Source organism: Ovis canadensis, chromosome 1 (assembly GCF_042477335.2).
Source record: "Ovis canadensis isolate MfBH-ARS-UI-01 breed Bighorn chromosome 1, ARS-UI_OviCan_v2, whole genome shotgun sequence".
In the NCBI taxonomy this organism is placed as follows: Eukaryota; Metazoa; Chordata; class Mammalia; order Artiodactyla; family Bovidae; genus Ovis; species Ovis canadensis.
The window spans coordinates 28,462,563-28,482,903 of NC_091245.1; the positions used below are offsets into that span (position 1 = coordinate 28,462,563).

At 44.9% G+C, this 20,341-nt stretch overlaps 2 protein-coding genes across 3 annotated transcripts; both read right to left on the reverse strand.

Moving 5' to 3' along the window:
* Window positions 1-2,877: 2,877 nt before the first annotated feature.
* CZIB (CXXC motif containing zinc binding protein) lies at window positions 2,878-8,644 on the reverse strand. Of its 2 annotated transcripts, none has more exons than XM_069592140.1 (8): window positions 8,285-8,644; window positions 7,993-8,076; window positions 6,923-6,979; window positions 6,489-6,570; window positions 6,250-6,281; window positions 4,899-4,976; window positions 4,062-4,127; window positions 2,878-3,128 (listed from the first exon to the last, which is right to left on the reverse strand). In XM_069592140.1, the coding sequence occupies exons 1-8, from the start codon at window positions 8,288-8,290 to the stop codon at window positions 3,051-3,053; spliced, it is 483 nt and encodes a 160-aa protein (XP_069448241.1). In that variant the 5' UTR covers window positions 8,291-8,644; the 3' UTR covers window positions 2,878-3,050. The 2 variants fall into 2 exon arrangements, with proteins under 2 accessions (XP_069448241.1, XP_069448230.1); XM_069592129.1 differs by having other exon boundaries at window positions 6,884-6,979; window positions 8,285-8,386.
* A 2,115-nt stretch (window positions 8,645-10,759) lies between these two features.
* MAGOH (mago homolog, exon junction complex subunit) lies at window positions 10,760-19,673 on the reverse strand. Its single transcript, XM_069592152.1, has 5 exons — window positions 19,475-19,673; window positions 16,846-16,904; window positions 14,418-14,528; window positions 12,100-12,182; window positions 10,760-11,000 (listed from the first exon to the last, which is right to left on the reverse strand). The coding sequence occupies exons 1-5, from the start codon at window positions 19,560-19,562 to the stop codon at window positions 10,901-10,903; spliced, it is 441 nt and encodes a 146-aa protein (XP_069448253.1). The 5' UTR covers window positions 19,563-19,673; the 3' UTR covers window positions 10,760-10,900.
* Between the last annotated feature and the right edge of the window lie 668 nt (window positions 19,674-20,341).

Sequence of the window (20,341 nt, forward strand, 5' to 3'; positions counted from 1 at the left end):
TGGATTCCTGACACAGTTGGATGGAGTCTGAGATGTCTCAAAGTTTTGCTGACCTGCTAGTGGACAGGGCCAAGCTGGTCCCAGGGTGATCTCCTGTGGTCCAACTGGGTCAGGAGGCTGTGGGATTATGGTTTTCTTGCCTCTGGTGTCTGCCTTCTTGTGGGTGAGGCTGGCCTAAAGGTTAGAACAGGCTTCATGGTGGGCAGGGATGGGTTCCAGGGAATTCTGGGACTCGTGCCTCCCACTGGTAGGTGGAACTGGGCGCTGGGCCTTGTCGTGGGTAGGGTAGTGTCCAGAGGCAGCTGTGGGCTCATGAGGTCTTTAGACAGCTGCGTGCTGACTGCTGGGGCTGCATCCCCTCCTAGTTAGTTCTTTGGCCTGTATCCCAGCAGTAGTGCCTAGAGGCTGTTGTGTGGGGCCAGATCTTGGTGATAATGAGCTAGAGAAAGGAATCCACAATTTGGGTGCCCAGCAGCACCAGCATCCACGTGGTAGAAGCAGCTCCCAAGAATGGCTGCCACTAATCTGTTTCCAGGGGTGCTACAGTTGCCCCCCTCCCATCCCCAGGAGACTCCAAGACCAGCTGGTAGGTTTGCCCAGGCTCCTTTCAAGTTAGTGCTTTTGCCCTGGGTCCCAGAGAGTGTGAAATTGTGTGCCCTTTAAGAGTTACGGAGAAGGAAATGGCAACCCACTCCAGTATTCTTGCCTGGAGAATCCCATGGACAGAGAAGCCCGGTGGGCTACAGTCGTCCATGGGTTGCAAAGTTGGACACGACTGAGCAACTGTCACTTCACTTTTAAGAGTTGTCTCTATTTCCCCCAATTTTGTGGGACTCCTGAAACCAAGCCCCTCTGCCCTTCGAAGTCAAATGCTCTGCACACACATATCCCCAGTGCAGGACCTGCTGTGAGAACTTGTGCAGTGTAATTCTCTAGCTGTGGGAGCCTGCCCCTCCCACCTATCTTGTTATGGTTCCTTCTTTGTATCTTTAGTTGTAGATGTTTCCCAGCAGTTTCCCGTCTTTTTCAGTGATGGCTGTTCTACCAATAGTTGTGATTTTGGGGTGTTTGCAAGAGGTGAGCTCAGTTCTTTCTACACTATCTTGGCCAATCTGTCAGTCACGAGCATTCTGAGATTCAGTTCCCAGTTACTTTTCAGGGTGGGATATACTTGGGTTGCTGTAGATGGGTGTGTTTTTGTATTGAATTGTGTTCTGCATGTTGCCAGTGTACTGAAATGCATTTGATTTCTGTATACTGACACTACATCCAGTGCCTGCTTATGTTTTTGGATTTGCTAAGTGGAAAATCACAATCTGTGAAAAGTGAGTTATTTCTTCCTTTTTGGTCTTTTCACCTTACTTTCTTTTCAGTCTTACTATGCTAGGGGGTGGGGACAATGATGAAGAGTGATCCAGAATATCCTCATCTCACCCCGATCTTGAATGGAATACTTCTAACATTTCATTTACTCTGAGTTTCCTATAGATATGATTTGTGAGGTGAGGGTAGTTTCTTTCTGTTCCTAGTTTGCTAAGCGTGTCTATGGTTTGTTGTTCAATTGTACCAAATACTGTTTTGCATCTATTGACATAATTGACTTCAGCTTTCCATCTGTTACTGATTATTTATGTTCCTCTACCTCCTAAAAGATGAGAAATTAATGTACAATATAAAGAGAACCTTGAGATCCTTTTAGTGCTTGCCTTTATAACACATACTGGCTGGTACAGGGAATAAACCCTGAAAGGCTATTATTTACCCAGCCTGATGCTCCTCGCTTGCTTTCAGGCCAGGCAGTAGACTGTTCCCAGTGGGTGGGGGCTGGCAGAAATGCTGGCTGAGGGAGGCCAAAGTAGCCCTGCCCTCTCAGGGGCAGAAAGCACAGGCCCAGGAACTGAGAACGTGAGTGGTCTAGAGGACACGTGGCACAGCTGCCAGACTGGCACAGGTAGGCATCTCTTCTCCACCTTTCGACATGGCCAGGTTTTCCTGCTGTGTGGGGATCCCCTTCCTAGAGCCCCACAACTAGCCTTGGAATGGGCAGACCCTCTCCTAGAGGGCCACTCAGAAAAATGAAGACAGTAATTTTTTACTTCCAAAGAATCCCAGGCTCCAGCAGAACACTGAAGAAGAATAAGTCCTCTCGTAACAGCCTTGCCAAATGGCAGTCTCTGGTATGGAGCTACAAGCTTGCCCTAATGACCTGACCATGCACGGAACCACTCTCTCCATCATGTAGAGGATCTGCAGGCCCAGGGAAGCAGGCCCATGAGACCAGAGGCCACGACTGTTGTCTGCACACCTCCACATGGCTGTTCAGGGGTAGAAGACAGAAGGGTGACCACAAAGGGGACAGACCAGGACCATGAGGAGCGGCAGGAAGCAGAGAGGCTGACTCAGTACAGGGAAGAGCCTTCACAGGGATTCCCCTGGTGGGAGGGGACTGCCCCATCACAGCAAGCGAGCAGAGACCCAATGGCCAGCTGGCAGGCACTAGAGATGATTCATGCTGGGACAGAACTACTGACCTCCAAAGTCCCTCTGAACCCTGGGACATGCAGCGACACCAGCTAACAGAAACGCCTGGGTTTACCTGAGGGTCAAGCTGGTCAATGTAATGTTTTGGGTGAGGACTGCTGGGTTCAGCATCATTCCACAGGCTCAGCTGCCCTCTGTAGCAATAACTTGACACCTTTGGTCCCTGGCTCGGCCTGCGCACTCCCCAGGCAGTTGAGAGCCCTTGAGAAGTCTGTGCGCCTGTTTTGCTAGCTGGATCAGGCTATGATTTGGTACTGCGGGAAGGTGTCAAGAGGCCATCAGAGCCCTCCAACATGGAGAGGGGTGGAAGGAGTGGAGTAGCCATGCACCCAGTGGTGTAGCACAAATGGGGACTTTATTGGTGGGGCTCGGGGAGCTGCGGCAGAGCCGAGTGTGCAGGCTGCGAGGGCCTGCACAACTGCCAGGAGATGAGGGACAAGGGGGCCAGCCTCTGCTTGGGGCACATTGTCCCTTTTCAGTTCTTAGAGGCAAGTGTACAGGAAGAGGGATCAGCACTTCACAAACTGGTGGGCGACCTCGTAGATTCCCACAGACTCCTGAGCCGTTTCGTCATAGTCAGTCCAGTCCTGTGGGGAAAAGGGCAGTGTTAGCCTCAGGCAGCCTGGGACAGCGTGGGGAGAAGAGAACTGGGACTTAGAGGCACAGCTCAGGCTCTAACTCAGACTTCAGGAGCATGTCTGACCCAGGACACGGAAAGACTGCTCAGGTCTGAATTCCTCCTCCTCTGGCTTTGTGATTTTTCAAGTCCCTAGCTTTCCTGAATCTTGGTTCTGTCCTGCTTTAAAAAAGGGAACGATAGATTTTGTGGTGAACGTTGAAAGAAATGAGTTAACACATGTGAAAGTACTTGGCATGGTGACAGGCACATGAGAGCTCATTAAATCCAGTTACTGTCATTATGCAGATTGAATTTTTTGTCCTTCCTTCTTCTGAGGCCTGACCACAAGCCTTCCTCATCTGCAAGGCAGTAACCTGTCCAGTGGTCCAGTTGACTCTTGGTGTTCACAGTAGTTAATGTTCTATAAAGTCCCCACAAGCATTGAATTACTGAATATTGAACTCACTGCTCCCAGGGGAAATACAGGTTAGGTTCCTGGGAGCATCTGATCACAATATTTTCCTCAACCAATCAATACATAACCTTGTTTCATGTATGTTTCTGTTTAAAAACACCTTATCTAAATAATATATATGTGTGTGTATGTATGTATGAATATAGTTGATTCATTAAGACTGGACTCATGGCCAACAGCACTGTATCTCACACCTAAACAAAGCTTATCTAAGATGTATTTTCTCCAAAAGGCACATCCCAGCCTTCCTGCATGTGATCACTAGGTAGCCCTTTAGCACCACACGTTGGGTTATCGTAAAAACCAGAATCACCAACAAAAAGCACAAAGTGTGGAGCCAGCATCTCGCTGAAGAGCCTTGTTCACCAAAAGGATAATTCCCACCAGGTGCTGTATAGCTCCCCACAGGGCCGCCAAGTCCTGTACCTTCTCCTGTAGGTTAATGTCACTGAAGACTGTCCCCGATTCCACACCCTCGGCAGCAAACCCGGCCTGCAGGTGACAGGAAGGCAGCAGTTAATCGGAGGGGAAGGCACCAGTGTGGCAGGTGGGCCTGGCCAGGGAGCCCACCCATCTCACAACCCTCTGGCACAGAAGGACACAGACGCAGTGTGGGATACTGTTCTGGGGACACAGACGCAGTGTGGGATACTGTTCTGGAAGTATCCAGATCTTCTGGATACTGAGATCGCAGGGCCTAGCAGCTGCCCTGGGACTAAGACTGGTTTCTCCAAATTAAGAGTCCTGGCCTAGAAAGCAGGAGGTATAGGGTAAACCCTTTCATCACCCCTGGTTTCCTGAAAGACCCCAGGCATGTCACTTCCCTCTCTGGACCTGTTTTCTTATGAAATGCAGATAACAATATAATCTCTTTTGCCTACCTCAAAGGGTTGTGAGGTGAAAATGCTACACACATCTAGTGCCATGAGCACTGGCTCTGGAGTTGGATTGATGTGGGTTCAAATTACTGCTCCAGTGTTTACTAACTGCTTCCCCTGAGCAAGTCACAAAATCTCTGAAGTTCTTTCCTCACCTGAAAAACTGGATGAATAAACCTCACAAGGTTACTGTGAGGATGAAGTGAGGTAACATTAAAAGTAACAAGTCTGGTGTCCAACACAGATTAGCTGTTTAAGAGATGACAATGATTATTCTTACGAAGGCGAATTCCTGCTCCACGGTCTGCAGGAAGCACAGTTCTGCTGTCACTTCCTGCAGTATACACCTTCCCCAAATATACAGGTTCCCTGGGAAGACAGGTACCTGGGGCTGGAAATCCACTGGTTCAAGTCCTCGACACTCAAACTCGACTATTGTCTTGAACTTCTCGTTGTCTTCAGCCTATAAGGGAAGTTTGAGGAGGAGCCAGGATGATCCCACGGCCCCTGTGAGCCCAGAATGGGCCTCAGGAGCTACTCATCTCTCTCTGGAAGAAAGCCACCTTGGCACTGGCTCACCGTGAGGTCTTTCTGAATATGGACTTTCGGGTTGGGGCGCCTGGATGTGAGCTCACACACAGTTGTGCTTCTCTTCCTTTCTGGGCCTAAGATTGTCAGATGGAGCTGAGGAACCCACTACAGCTTTACCGTGAGACTGAACTAGGTGTAAAGTGCCCAGCATAGGACCTGACTCATTGGTCAATAAATGGTAGATAAAATTATCAAAGTAAAAACTATGAGAATAATACTGAGGTAAAAGGTTTCCAGATCATCCAAAGGGCCTTGGTACACTTAGCTGTGGCCTTTTGGTAACCGTCTGCCATGCTGTCAAGGCAGGGGCTGACTTAAGGCCTTTGAAGTGGGATATGCATGTGGAGGATATTCACTGAGTGGAGTGCTATAACCGAAATGTGTGCCTACCTGACCCTTGGGTCCACACGCCCCAGGGACTACACCTACACATTCATTCTCGTTCATTCACTGTTCACTGTAGAAACACTTCCTGCATGCCAACCAAGTGCCTGTCCTCGGTGTAGTTCTGTTTCCTGGTCTGTCTCTTTCACTAGATTATGATTTACTTGAGGGCAAGTCCTTATGTGATTTTTTAACTTCAGGACAAAGCTGAGAGTTTGGCATAAGGCAGGCATTTTTCAAAAACACCAAATAAGGAATGGATAAAGAAAGTAATTGCCCTTCTTTAAATACAGACCCAAAGCATACATTCCCTCCCCTCACTTCTGGACTAATATGCTATGCAGTAACATAAATAAATGTCTAATAAAGTCAGATAGCAAGGATGGATGCACCATTCAAAGGACTATCCCACCCATGGATGCAGAGAAGGCTCACTAGTCCTCAGATATAGACAAGGCAAGTGTTCCCAGCATTGGAAACTGAGTGGCCAGGTTGGGTCAGAGGTCACGTGAGCTCCCACAGCCCAGCACTTTTAAGAAAGCGCTACAGTAGCCTGGTTACGAGTCTTTTTCCTCCCAGGCATTCAGGCAGTGTAAGGTGAATAAATGACTGACACAGTGAATGAAGGAACAAGTTAGCATGTGAGTCAGTCAGTCCCGCAGCTCATCACGCTGGTGCAGATGTAACTCTGGAACACAGGCCTCCTGGTTCCCAGCTTCGATCTAATCCCACCATGCCTGCCACTGCAGCGGGAAACTTACGTTGTAAGACTTGATGGTGCTGCTCAAAATCTCTGAAATGTAAAAGAGAAGACAAAGTTGATTTGAGTCCACATCCTGGCCCTACCAGGTACCCAGATGGTGCTCTGTGCAAGAGTCTACTGTAGAGGCTTGGATACCTCAGGCCTGCGTCCACCCACAGGTAACATGAGCATGCTTTCAGTCTGGTACCAGAAAGCTGTGGGCCAGCCTGGCAGAGGCAGTATCCATGGCCTACCTACCAATGGAGTTTTCCCTCGAACACAGCTTGCACTTCTGGACCATAGAGGCACTGCCACGGCCTCCCTTCAGTGCCACACTGTCCTGGCAAGCAGGAAACAGAACCTCTAGTCACATATCAGTCAGGTGTAAGGGTCCTCAGGAGACCCAATCTTACCACTTATTATCCAGTTAAAGAGATGAAGACCCAGACAGGGTGAGGAACTTGCCAGGACAAGAATCCTGGGGAGGCTTCTTGAGACTGAGAAAAGGACGACCCCTTGATTTTGAACTCTTGCCTCACATCCCAGAGTCTATTGTTCCCAGTGCTGATCACACCAATGCCTGCCCTCCCAAACCACAGAAAGTGGGGTCCAAAGGCCAGAGAGCTTAGGGCCACAGATTCCTGCCCAGAGACCTGTGTTTGTGTGGATACAGTGGTGGGGGGAGCAGTTACCATCAGCCGAATGTACTGCCACTTCTCTGAAATCTCACCACAGTTGCCACATTTCATCTTGAGGAGAGGGAAAAAGAGTATTAGTAAAGTAGTTGGCTCAGCTGGGCAGATGCTGAGGGAAGGGCAAGAACGGGGTGAGGTGGGCAGGCTCACAATCTTATCAGCCATCCAAGGACACAACAGGACTAATCTCTGGGCAAAGTGTTTCTCACGGTGACCGGCCCATCCTCCTCTAAGAAGTGCTCAGTCTGGCTACGGAGTCAAAGCTCATGTGGTACAGAAATGGCTTCAAAGTCCCCACAACACTCACTGAGTTAGGAGCTTCCCCTGTGTTCTCACAGGCCCTGGAGGTTGCTGGTAGAAACACTTATCACTCTGTTGCTACTCTATTTCTTTGTCTCCTCCTCTAAATTTGCTTTTTGAAGCTAGAGACCATCAATTCCTCAAGTAAGACAGGGCATTCGGGCTTCAAAAAATTTGAAAATAAACGTGGTCAGAAGGCTTCCTGAAAAAGGGATTTTTTTCCAGGTATTGAAGGATATTGGGATTTAGACAAGAAGGAAAACAGATGAGAAGCTCCGGAATGTGGGAAAGTGAAGGGCCTCAGCTGCTCAAATAAGGCGAGGACCTCTGTAGACCATGCCACTAGGGTACCAGATTTACAAATATGGGTTGGGGAAGGATGGAGCCCCGCACAAAAATAAAACCTAATCAAGAAAAGAGGTGAAATTACTCTTACTAAATAATCACAAGGTCCCTGCAAATAGTCTTTCATTTAGTGTCCGTTTACATAACATGAAACATTTAACGGAGGCAAAAATTACAAAAGGAACTTCAAGACACTGCTAATTAAGAATTAATCAATAAACTTTTAAAAAGATAACATAAAATTCTACCCAGGAGAAAAGAGAACATTTAATAAGGATTTCTCATCTTGCCCGAGAGAAAGCTCCTGTTCACTACTGAGATCAGGATGGGAAAGTTTTACGCGAGCCGGGCCTTGGCGCCCCCACCAGAGCCCAGAAGTGCCTGCAGCCTAGACGTCTAGAGCCCCGCCCCTCCAGCCTCACCTTCAGGTACCACCGGAAGTCTTCGCCCACTGGCCGGAGGTTGGTGACATTTTCCAGCGTGGCTTTGAGCTGCAGCGCGATTTTCTGAGAGAAGGGGCGCCATGGCGACTGCGTCAACAGCGCCTGCGCAGCCCCTGCCCCGCCCCTGTCCTCCCTTCCCGCACGAGCTTTGCCTCCCGGCTCCTTCTCAGCACAAGCCCTCTCTCCTCCATCCCTCGTGGCGCGATCTCCTGCCTCCTAGGTTCTCGCCACCTGCCCGCTCCTGCCCTGTCGGCGGCTCGCTCCCACTTACCCCCATAGCAGCCCGGCCCACCCAGCGCTTGCTGCGGTCACTGCTTTGCGGCTCGTCGTAAACGGCGGGCGCTGCCTGCGCACCCTCGGTGCGGCTCTGGGCGGGGCCTGGAGGCGGGGGTACGCGGGCCGCTGCTTTCCCAGGGCACCTGGTCTTTTAGGCAAAGCCGTCTTGTGGAGGTAGTCTGAGACCGCAATTAGCCGGGGTTCAGACCCGCGGAAGGCCCCCTCCAGCAATCGGTAATTAGATATTTACTGAACCGCAAGTCAGTTTGAGGGACGTCGCACCAAACAAGACAGTTCTGCCCGAAACCTCTGCCGGGTCCTCACTAGTCTGCCTTCCTTCACCCAACCTTGCCCTGGCTCTCCCTGCCTGCCCGCCGATGCATCTTAGATCACGTCAGTTCACGCTGCCCAGGGCCGGCTTCGCAGATTTGGGAGACGATTTTCTTTAAACTGCTCGTACCTCTTTACCCAGGGGACCTTTCGGAGGGTTGTCTCGTGTGCATGTCCTGCCGGTGGTCCGCAAGACTGGGCACTCCCCTTCAGCTTACTCTTCTCTGGGTTCCCGGTTTGCTCTAGCATACATTCACTCAACCTGTGCTTTCTTCCAGGGCTCCTCTGAGACCATACAGGAGCTGTAAGCATTACAAAGAACAGCCTGTTTGAGGCTTTTATAGCCTCCTGAGGTCTAGACTGTTTAAAATTTGGAGCGACTCTTTTGATGTCTACTTTGCCACAAACTTACCTGATTGCCGCCAGGTACCCTTCAATAGCAGAGGGTGCACTGCAGACAGAACCCCTACATCTCAGGTCCCAGATCAGCAGCTAACTTGCTGCCCTTTTTCCATTTTTTTTCCCCCCTGTGATCTTTGGAAGAGGCAAAGTAGGGTGTGTGTGTGTGTGTATCTTTGGGACCCTGTGATCTTTTTTTCTCCCCGGTATTTATTTTTGGCTGTGCTGGGTCTTCATTGCTGCAGATGGGCTTTCTCTAGTTGCAGCAAACAGGCTAGTCTCTAGGACTCATTAGTTGTTGGCACATGGGCTTAGTTGCTCCGCAACATGTAGAAATCTTCCCAGATCAGAGATTTAACTCATGTCCCCTGCGGTGCCAGGTGCTGGACCACCAGGGAAGTCCTGGGACCCTGTGATCTTTGAAGGAGGCAAAGTAGGGGCATGTGTGTGTGTGAAGGAGGCAAAGTAGGGTGTGTGTATGAAGGAGGCAGAGTAGGGTGTGTGTGTCTCTGGGATCTTTGGAGTCAAAGTAGGGCATGTGTTGGGGAAACACTTGCTCAGGACTATTTGGGACCTGTCCCAAGTTGGCCACTCGAGAGATGTTGAGCTTAGCTTTATCACCTCCCCTCAATCAAATGAGATTTAGCAAGATCGTGCCCACTATCTGTTCAGTCAGCAGTTTGCCTAAGGAAGCCACGCAACCTAGTAGCAAGAAAAATTTCCTGCAGATCTACCTGCTGAACAAATCCCACTATCTATACCAACTAGGTGCTTCTTAAATGGCTGTTAGAATTCTGACTTGAAAATGAATTATTGGAAAGATTTTGACTAGCCACTTTATGATATATTAAACCAAGTATACGTCCCCATAGTGAAAGTTTCAGATGTATCTTTAAAAGTGATTTTTAAAACTCCAACTTCCAGCTTCCCTGGTGGCTCAGTGGTAAAGAATCCACCTGCTAATGCAGGAGACATGGGTTTGAACCCTGGTCTGGGGATCCAACATGCTGCAGAGCAACTAGGCCCATGCACCACCACTACTGAGCCTGTGCTCTAGAGCCCAGAAATCACTACTGAGCCCATGTGCCACAACTGCTAAGCCTGTGCCCTAGAGTTCATTCTCCACAAGAAAAACCAGCACAGTGAGAAGCCCAGCGATACAAGAGTAGCCCCTGCTCTCCACAACTACAGAAAAGCCCGAGCAGCAACAAAGACTAGCACAGCCAAAAATAAAAATAAGTAAAAAAAAACAAAAAACCCTCCAACCTCAATTATACCTCAGTAAAGCTAGATGAAAAAAATCAAAATATCAACCATACCACTTTACTCCCTAAAAAATTAACATTTCACTAATACCAAATATGGAGTATTTAAATTTTCTTACTGATGGCAACTTTACATTTCCTGAATCATGATCCAAGCAGGGTTCGAACATTGTATTGATTATGTGATTATATGTCTCTCAAATCTTCTTTAACATTCCCACTCCATCTCCATTTATGTTTGCAGCTTTTTTTTTTTTTTAAATCAGATCACTTATCCTGGAGTTTCCTCTGGTTACTGATTGGATTTCCAGTTATTTTTTAGCATGTTTCTCTAATCTTTTACTTCCTATAAACTGGTAGTTATATGTACAGAGTTGATTAGATTTTTGGCAATACTTCACATAAGAACCTAGTGTTAAAAAGTAATTTGAGACAAGTTCACATGTTCAGGTCTTCATAAAATTAAAAAAAAAAAATTGCTTTTTGTTATGTATTTATTAAAGACAATCATTTATAGTTTATAAAAAAAATACTGCCCTGATATACACAAAAATGTCTAGATAATGGTAATTAAAAGCATCACTCCCACCCCCCTTGTGTCCACACCAATGTTCCATCTAGATTGGCTTAATCTTGAAGTGTAATCCAATAAGACTGAAGACCAAACACTTCAGGTCCTGGACAAGATAATAAAATACTCGTAAGCCTTCTGGATCCCTGTAATGCAAGAGGAAAAAGATGTTTAAAAAGCTGAAAAAACTCAGCAAAAATTACCATTTAATAACCCAGATTACTTACGTACCAGGATATTCCTCGTAAGAAGTATTTACAGAATTAAAACTTTGAAAACAACCAAATTCCAAAAAGAAGAAAAATTCTATATACATTAAAATGGAATATTAAGAAGTAATTTAAAACATTAAGGTTTTTAAAGAAGGAAATGCTTATATTAAGTAGAAAAAAATCATGATTAAAGTAACAGACTGTTGATCTCAATTCATTTTTTGTGCTTTAAAAGACTATTTTTTAAAGCACAGGAAAAACACAGAAATACTTTAAGATTAATGGTTATCTAACTGATAATTTTATGGGTGATTTTCACCTTTCTACATTTCTGTATTTCCTATATTTTCTACAGTAAGCACATATTACTTTCAGAATTAGGAAAACTTCCTTTTTAAGAGGTAGTGCTAAGCAGGACCAAGAGACTCACTCAACCTTACTATAGCATAAGTGGGTAAGAACAGGAGACTGTTCATAGGAAGACAACTATGCCCAACATGTACTGAAAGTGAACTATATCTAATCCCAAATCCTCAAAACACAAGAGACAAAGAGGCTGCCAAATTCTAATGATTCTGTGTATACAGTGTATTCATGTCTCAATAATTTACCCTCACAAAAACTAATTTTAAAATTTATATTCTAAATGATTTCAAGTTTCACTAAAGTCAGGCTTTAAGATGTGCAATCTGAATAACCAACACTGAGGAAGGTACCCAGACTCACTGATTTCATAGGTATTTCCAGCAGTTGCTTTTTGTTTTGGCCAGACTCTCCCACTTTGGCTGCCCCTATGGCATTACTCTGTGGGTGCATCACTGAGAAGCGCTCACTGATGACGACTGACTAAAACACCAAAAGCAAACAGAGCAAGCCCTTGAAGATAATCTGGGAGTCTCTCTATTGATGGGGACAAAGCTGGCCAGTTCTTAGATTTGTACCAGATTATTATCTTACCATAAGAGTCTCAATTTGATTATGGGTTTCATATCAGCATGCTCGAAAACAGACTATAAGGATCATGTGTACTTACTTGGATTGATTGACATCAATAAGGGAACCAATTTTTGATGTTGTGAAAGAAATGTGTTCGTCTCCAATGACAATTTCAAGCTCCTAGAAACATTGAAAGAAATATCAATCCGAATTGGTTTTTCATCACACAGGAGAAGGGTTCATCATCTTCCAAATCACATAAACTCTAATACAGATGGCCACACTACCAAGACCAACCTGAGCCCTAGACTGTACTGGGTACTAGAAACAAAGAGATAAATGGTATGACCTAAATACTGGTTTAGTGCTTGAATAGCTTACACTTAGTTGTGTCTGTGAGGCTCCACATTTGGAAGAATTTACATTGTGTTTCATACAGGAGTTTTCACTGTTAACAAGGTGGAGTAACATGTATAAATCTGTTTTACAAATATAAGAATCTAACATTTAAGGGCAACATTGGACAAGGAAAGGAATTCCAGACCTTGAGTTAATCCCAGCTTTTTCACTTACTAGTTGTATGCCCTTGGGCCTGAATTTCTAAAGAATGAAAGAAGTACCACAATCTTAAAAAAAAAAAAAAAAATCTATTGGGCGGGGAATTGGGGGGGGGGGTGGGGGTCTATGGGACAGATCAGCAAAACCAAAGATTTCTGCCCCTGTGGAACTTACAACCTATTGAGCTCTACTTCTTTTTAAAAAATAGTTATTTAATTTATTTGGCTGTGCTGGTCTTCATGCAGGATCTTTAGTTGAGGCATGTGGGATCTAGGTCCCTGAGCAGAGACCGAACCCGGGGCCCCTTGAATTGGGAGCATGGAGTGTTAGCTACTGGACCACAGGGGAAGTCCCCTGAGTTCTACTTCTTAACATTCAGACTTGAAATGTTAATATTTTGTACTTGTGTCAGATTTCTTTTTCAAGATAAATATTATAGTTTAGACCCACCTCCCACTCTATTTTCCTGCATGCCCAGAAGTTGGAATGTATTTCCACTCATGGTTTTAGATTACATTGCAGTTTTTTGTTTTTAGCCACAGGGCATGGTTTGTGGGATCTCGGTAGTGAAAACGCCAAGTTCTAACCACTGATCACCAGGGAATCTCCATATTGAGTTAAAATTGGTTTGTTACATAAGTACAATATTCTATTTCTACTTCTGTATTATACTGGGCTAACCACCAAAAATTTAAGTTTCTGTCACCATACAGTTGATTCCCTTTACAAATTTTGAACACTCAGCCCCTTCCCTCTAATAACCACTACTCTGTTTTTTGTATCTATGTGGTTCCAGTTGGTTTGTTAATTTATTTTGGTTTTTGTTTATTTTCAACAAAATTTTTATATGTAGATCAAGTTCATTATTTTTAGATGCTTGAGAATATTCATCATCACGCATAAAGGAAACCAAACAAGACAATTTCAGACAATGATGAATGCTATGAAGACAAAAGCCAGATCTTATTTAAGTGATAAGAAAAGGCATTTTAAATTAGATAGGCTCTTAAGACATCAGTGAAGAAGTGACATTTGAAGACCTCAATAATACAGACAGTCTCAGATAGAATGTTCCAGGCAATATGTAGCAGACGCAAAGGTTCTAAACTGAAGAAGCACCTAGGTGAATCTGAGTAACAGAAATAAGACCAACGAGATTTAAATCCAGTGAGAGATGGCAAAAATGGTAGAAGGTAAGCTGGGAGTTCGGATTTTATTTTAAATGCAGTGGGAAGCCAGAGTTTAAAATCAGTGGAATATATAAACAAATCTACATTTTAAAAGATTACTGTCACTCCAGGAAAGAAAAAATGGGCTCTACAGGACAAAAGAAGACACAATGAAATCAATTAGAAGTTGGAAGGCAGCATTAAAGTAGAAAGAAGAATCTTTCCTATTAATTTGGTCAAATATGACAGTGGCTGTTATTTTTTAATTACCACAATGTTTGCAGAATAAATATCTAAGCCAGAAATTTACAGATAGACTTAGTTGCTGGCATGACTTTCCATTACATTGTTGACATGACTATGTTTTATTTATCTTGCTATCTTCACAGTGTTTTGTCCATAGTGGTTACTCAGTAAGAAACGTGGGTAGCAAATACTCTCAAGAAGCGGGAGGTGGACCAGAAGAAGAAATTCAGGGCTGGGCTCCAGGTGGTCCGCAGCTCCACCTGCTGTCCCTGGTCCTCCGTGTGGGCTTCGTGCCGCCTTAGACCAAGGTGCCAGTGACCTGCTCGGTGCAGGGCTCCAGAACACGCACACATACTGAGTACATTCAGTGTCATATGCAGAGCAGGAAGCTTTATCTTATTTGTAAGATTTCTGCACTGTGGGTAGCTGCTAAAACACTCACCTGCCGGCCCACTCGGTCAGGAGGAGGCCACAAAGCATCATCCTCTTTGGTAATTTCACTGTCATCAATTATTCTTTTCAGTTCCTCCATCACACTTTTATGTACATAAGCCTGAAAGCAAGTTAAAAAACAGAATTTAAATTGTATCTCTAAGCAGCATTCTGACTCAGATAGTGATGAAAGATGTAAAAAAAAAAAATAAGACTAATAAAGATTTATTTCTGGCACCTCAGTGAAGACATTCCAGCTTGACTTCAGCATGCTAAGAGGACGGCAGGGTCAGAAGAGTCCAATGACTACACCTCAATCCCACATCTAGTTGTTTCTGTTTCTTGGTATATCCTGTTCATATGGACCTACTCCTTACCTATTTGCACACCTGAGCCCCAAAGAAAGATCTGTGAGTAACTCAGGTTATTTTAAACTAAATGACATGCTTCTGAAGAGCAGACACATGTCTTTTACATTTTACTTTTAAAAAAAAGTGAAGATGCTGACATGTATGGGTAAGCTTAATACTGATCGCTAATTAAATATTACAGTATGAAAATATACTATTAAGACATTTTCAAATGTGACAAAGCAATTAAAAGGAAAGAATGGCTTTAATGAAGTTCAATGGTGTGGCAGAAATCACACCAAACACGGACTTCACAAAGGCAGGCAGAGGTCTAAATTCCTGCTCAGTTTCTTACTAGGAAAAGTAACTTTGAACAAGCCCCATAATTGATATATAGGTCTTCAATGTCTTATCTGTAAAGGATATGTAACACCACCCATCATAGAGGCTTACAATAGGGGTTAAAATAGGACTACAGATGTGGTACCTAGTGTCATGACTAGAATCTAACATGCATTCAATGATGTTAAGTGCTTTCCCACACTCCCCTTTTGCCTACTCAAATGCAAATTAAAAGAGCTCTATTGAGTGCTAGGTACCAGGGAATGCAGATGATACCACCCTAATGGCAGAAAGTGAAGAGGAACCAAAGAGCCTCTTGATGAAGGTTAAAGAGGAGAGTGAAAAAGCTGGCTTAAAACTCAACATTCAAAAAACTAAGATCATGGCATCCGGTCCCCTCACTTCATGGCAAACAGATGGGAGAAAAATGGAAACAGTGACAGACTTTATTTTCTTGGACTCCAAAATCACTATAGACAGTGACTGCAGCCATGAAGTTAACAGACACTTGCTCCCCGGAAGAAATGCTATGACAAATCTAGCTCAGTGCCGTCGCTCAGTCGCTCTGACTCTTTGCGACCCCATGGACTGCAGCACACCAGGCGTCCCTGTCCATCACCAACTACCAGGGTCCACCCAAACTCATGTCCATTGAGTCGATGATGCCATCTGTCGTCCCCTTCTCCTCCCACCTAGACAGCATATTAAAAAGCAGAGACATCACTTTGCTGACAAAGGTCCGTATAAACAGAGCTATTTTTTTTTTCCAGTAGTTATATACAGATGAGAGAGCTGAACTATAATGAAGGCTGAGCGCCAAAGAATTGATGATTTTGAACTGGGTGCTGGAGACTTGAGTCCCTTGGATAGCAAGAAGATCAAACCAGTCAATCATAACGGAAATCAGTCCTGAATATTCATTGGCAGGACTGATCTTGAAGCTGAAGTTCCAATACTGTGGCCACCTGATGCAAAGAGCCAACTCATTGGTAAAGATTCTGATGCTGGGAAAGATTGAGGGCAGGAGGAGAAGAGGCCAACAGAGGATGAGATAGTTAGAGGACATCACCAACTAAATGGACATGACTTTGAGCAAACTCTGGGAGATACTGAAGGACAGGGAAGCCTGGTGTACTGCAGTCCATGGGGTTGCAAAGTCAGATATGACTTAGCAACTGAACAACCACCACCAAAGAATATATCAAACACTAAGTTAGTGACGGGTATGTTTCTCAGATGAAGCAACTGAGACTTATCAAGCTCAACCAGGAAATTTTCCCAAGGTCACATGTTAGTAAAAGATTCAAGGTTCAAAACCAAGATCTGCAAGACTTCAATGATTACCAGTTATTAACTCATCACTATTAAAGAAAAACTAAAAGAGGATTTGAGAAAAACTTCAGAAGCCGTCTACAGAGACATTTATACTTTCCTATTCTTTATCTTTCAGTATTACTCCCAGATTGGACTTCCCTGGTGGCTCAGACGGTAAAGTGTCCGCCCGCAATTGCAATGCAGGAGGCCTGGGTTTGATCCCGGGTCAGGAAGATCCCCTGGAGGAGGAAATGGCAACCCACTCCAGTACTCTTGCCTGGAAAATCCCATGGATGGAGGAGCCTACAGTCCATGGGGTCGCAAAGAGTCGGACACGACTGAGCGCCTTCACTTTCATTACTCCCAGAAAGAATAAAAACAGGACACAAGGCTAAATGGTAGTGAATGAAAGGCCCTCAGAAGATTCATTACCTCTTTTCTGATCATGACATCATTTTTGTAATTGCTGTTGTTGGCATATCTCAATTTCCCTGTGAGGGACAAAAAACAAATTCAATATATAATAAAAACATAAAGAAAGCGTCATTAGCCTACCAAGACTATCAGCTACTGCTTAAAATGTATCCTAACTTACCCTTCAAAGTGTCTAACAGTTTTAGTATTTACCCCTCTGGTGTTTCAGCAACACTAGTCTTTTCAGTTTTTCACTTTAGGCTTTGGTGAACAAAAAAATGCCACCTGCCTTGTCAGTAAACAAAGGCTGTTGCAGCCATTAAGCCATCAGCCACTGCAGCCACACCACCCCCAGCCCCTTCCCCGAGGGTGCACTCTGAGGGGATTCAGGATGTTGAAAACAGGATACTGGTCCTGGACAGTTAAGGTGAATATCAAAGGAATGATTTCAAAGAGCCCAGCATCCTCCCATACAAAGAAAAATGCTAACTTCATTAACTTTAGATGTCTGGTATTTTATTAACAGTAACCTTTAGATGTTCTACCTGTTTTTTGTTTGTTTTGGGTTTTTTTTCCCCTCTAAAACCTCCTATATATCCTGGCTCATCCCTCACCTCTTCAGAATAGTCCCTCAAAGCTATCTGAGAGCCTGTCTCCCAGGCTTATGTCCCCAGTGTTTCCACTAAATAAAACAATTCTCAAACTTTAAGTTATTTATTTTTTTTCCCCAGTGAACACTATTAAATAACCTTCTAGCCAAAACTACAGCTGACAATGATTTACAATTCTTGCAAAAGGCAGCTCAGGTGTGATAAAAGAACAGACTCTTGTGACTGGCAAATCGTATCTCAGCTGGCTAATGTCCTCAGCTGAAAATAGGAGTGATTGATAACCTACCTACACACAGGGCCTTCAGAGGCTCAAAAGAATTGTGAAAGTTTCTGAAAACTATAAAATGGTTTTTACATATATTTACATATGACTGTGAAACACTGATCTATTCCTTTTCTAAACATGATAGAAAAGCTGTGGTTTTATTATTGAGCATTTTTGGTATACAAGGCCCTCTGTAACATTGTTCATCAAACAGGCTGATTTGGGTATATATGGTGGATATGAAGAAGATAAAAGGAAATAAAGGAGATAATTTTTTCCCTATAGAAGGCACACTAAAAAGAGTGAAAACAACTGATGCCTTACTGCACTGTGTCTCTGCCTCAAGTCTCTCTCCATTCAGTTCATTCTCCGTAGAGTGGACAGAGTGAAACAGTAACAGATGGATCCAATTGGGTCACTCTAATATTGACATTTTAATACTGACAACGGCTCCCCACTACCTTCTTGATAAAGTCCAAAATCCTCAATGTGGCTTCCGGCTAAGCTGAGCTCATTTCCAGCCTCATTCCTACAACAGGACTCTCACACAGAGCTGGAGTTAACCAAAATACAGTTCACCCGTAAACGATGTATGGGTTAGGTGCCTTCTTTCCACTCCCAGAGTCTTTTCTGTTTCTTTCTACAACACCTTAGACACTGTCTTATCATTGTTAACATAACTTTCTCCACAATTTGGGCTTGTCAGTTCATTCATGGGGTCCCAAAGAGTCTTAGCAACTGAACTACAAGAAGCTCATTTTTTATGCCTTCATTTAGTGGAAGCTTTCTGCCATCTTTCACTCCTTTTCCTTCACCATATTGGTCCCTCACCAAATCCTATCAATTGGCAAAGTCCTATTGGTTCTGCCTCCAACTGTATCCTAAATCCTTCTCTACTTTTACTATCACTCTAGTTCTAACCAACATCCTTTTTCTCTTAACAATTGTAACCATCTCCTGTTATAGTTCTAACCAACATCCTTTTTCTCTTAACAACTGTAACCATCTCCTGTTAAGTAGTTTTCATTCTTGCCTATTCTGCACCTAATAATTACAATACTTTCTCAAGAATAGATTACACCTCTGCTTAAAACTTCCCAATTGCTTCCTGCTGCACTTAGAAAAAAAAATCCAAACTCACCAAGACTGTATGAGGTGGCCCCTGCCTACCTAATTGACATCATCTCCTACTATTCTCCCCGGAGTTTTCACTGCTCTTCAGCCACAATGGCCACCTGAAACATGCCTAGCTCATCTCTGCCTAGAATGTTCTTTTCCCGAGCTGGCTCCTTCTTTGTCAATCAGAGCTCAGCTCTAACACCGGCTCTTCAGCGAGTTCTCCAATAGCTATCCTTCCTTAAAGCGGCCCATCAGCAATTGTTCCATCATTTTATTTTCTGATCACTCAACACTATCTGGGATATTTTTTTGTTTACGACCTCCCAGTAAAAGAATACAAGCTCCACGAGAGAGGAAGCTTGTTTATCGTTCACTCCTACACCCCAGATTGTGGAAGTGAGACTGGCACAGATAGGTGCTCAAGAAAGGTTCGTTGAATAAAGCAATATGGTCAAAATCGTCACTAAACAGAAGCCCCAGCACACGGACAGGAAGAATCAGTGGGGCGGACAAGGATCGTTCCTTCCAAATCGGCGCCTCACACCCTTGGTCCCTTCCTCTAGTTTTTCGTACATTACGGATCCCCGGCCCCCCCACTCTCCCGCCCCCAGGCCTAGTCCTCGCTCCCGGGGAGCCGGGAGGCTTCTCTCACCGTCGGGCCGGAACTCAAATTCCAGGAATTCGTGGCCGAATTTGCCTTTGTGCCCCACGTAGTAACGCAGGTAAAAGTCACTCTCCATGGCTCGCAAAACGGAGACAAGACCGAACTTTTAAGAGCAATCCGCACCGCCGCTAAAGGCGCCCAACACTGACGTTTACTGCGGCGCGAGGAAGTGACGTTAGGAAACGTCATCGTGCGTCGCGGAGCGACTCCCTCTCTCCTCCCACTTCCGGAGATGGGACCAGGCGACTTTTCCCTTCCCGCCGGAATAAAGCCCCTTTCCCCCGGAGGCGAAGTCTGTTCAGCTCCGCCCCCTCGGCCTGCGACTGGGAGAGGCTGAGGGCTGTTCGTCAGTGTCCCCATTGGGCTTGAGGCCCAGGCTCCAGTTTCAATTAGGATACCCAACAGTGTGAGTCAAAATAGGCCCTTCACCGTCTCTGAACCTAGGTCGTCCCATCAGTAAAACAGGGTTAAAGGATCCGACCTCTTGGGAGAACGCAGCGCGGCGCGGCGCGTCTCTAACGTTGGCTCCGACTGAACTCTGCTGTTTAAAAATCAGTTCAAGAAACTTCTCAGCGACGCTTTCCCTAAATCCACAGTGGAGCTTGCCATTTTTTTTTTTTTTTTGCAACTAACTCTCCCGCACTTATTCTCCATTTTATCTCTTTCTACCTCACTTTTTCCCCTTTTTGCCTCACTGGTCTCTAGATGAGTTGTTGTAAGAGTTAAGTTTTGAATGTTTGATCTCCCACTCCATCCGCGCAATTGAATCGCCTCGGACGGAGCACCTAAAAAATACTGGTTCCAAACCAATAAAGCCAAAATCATCCACAGTGAACCTGTGTGTTGGTGTTTACT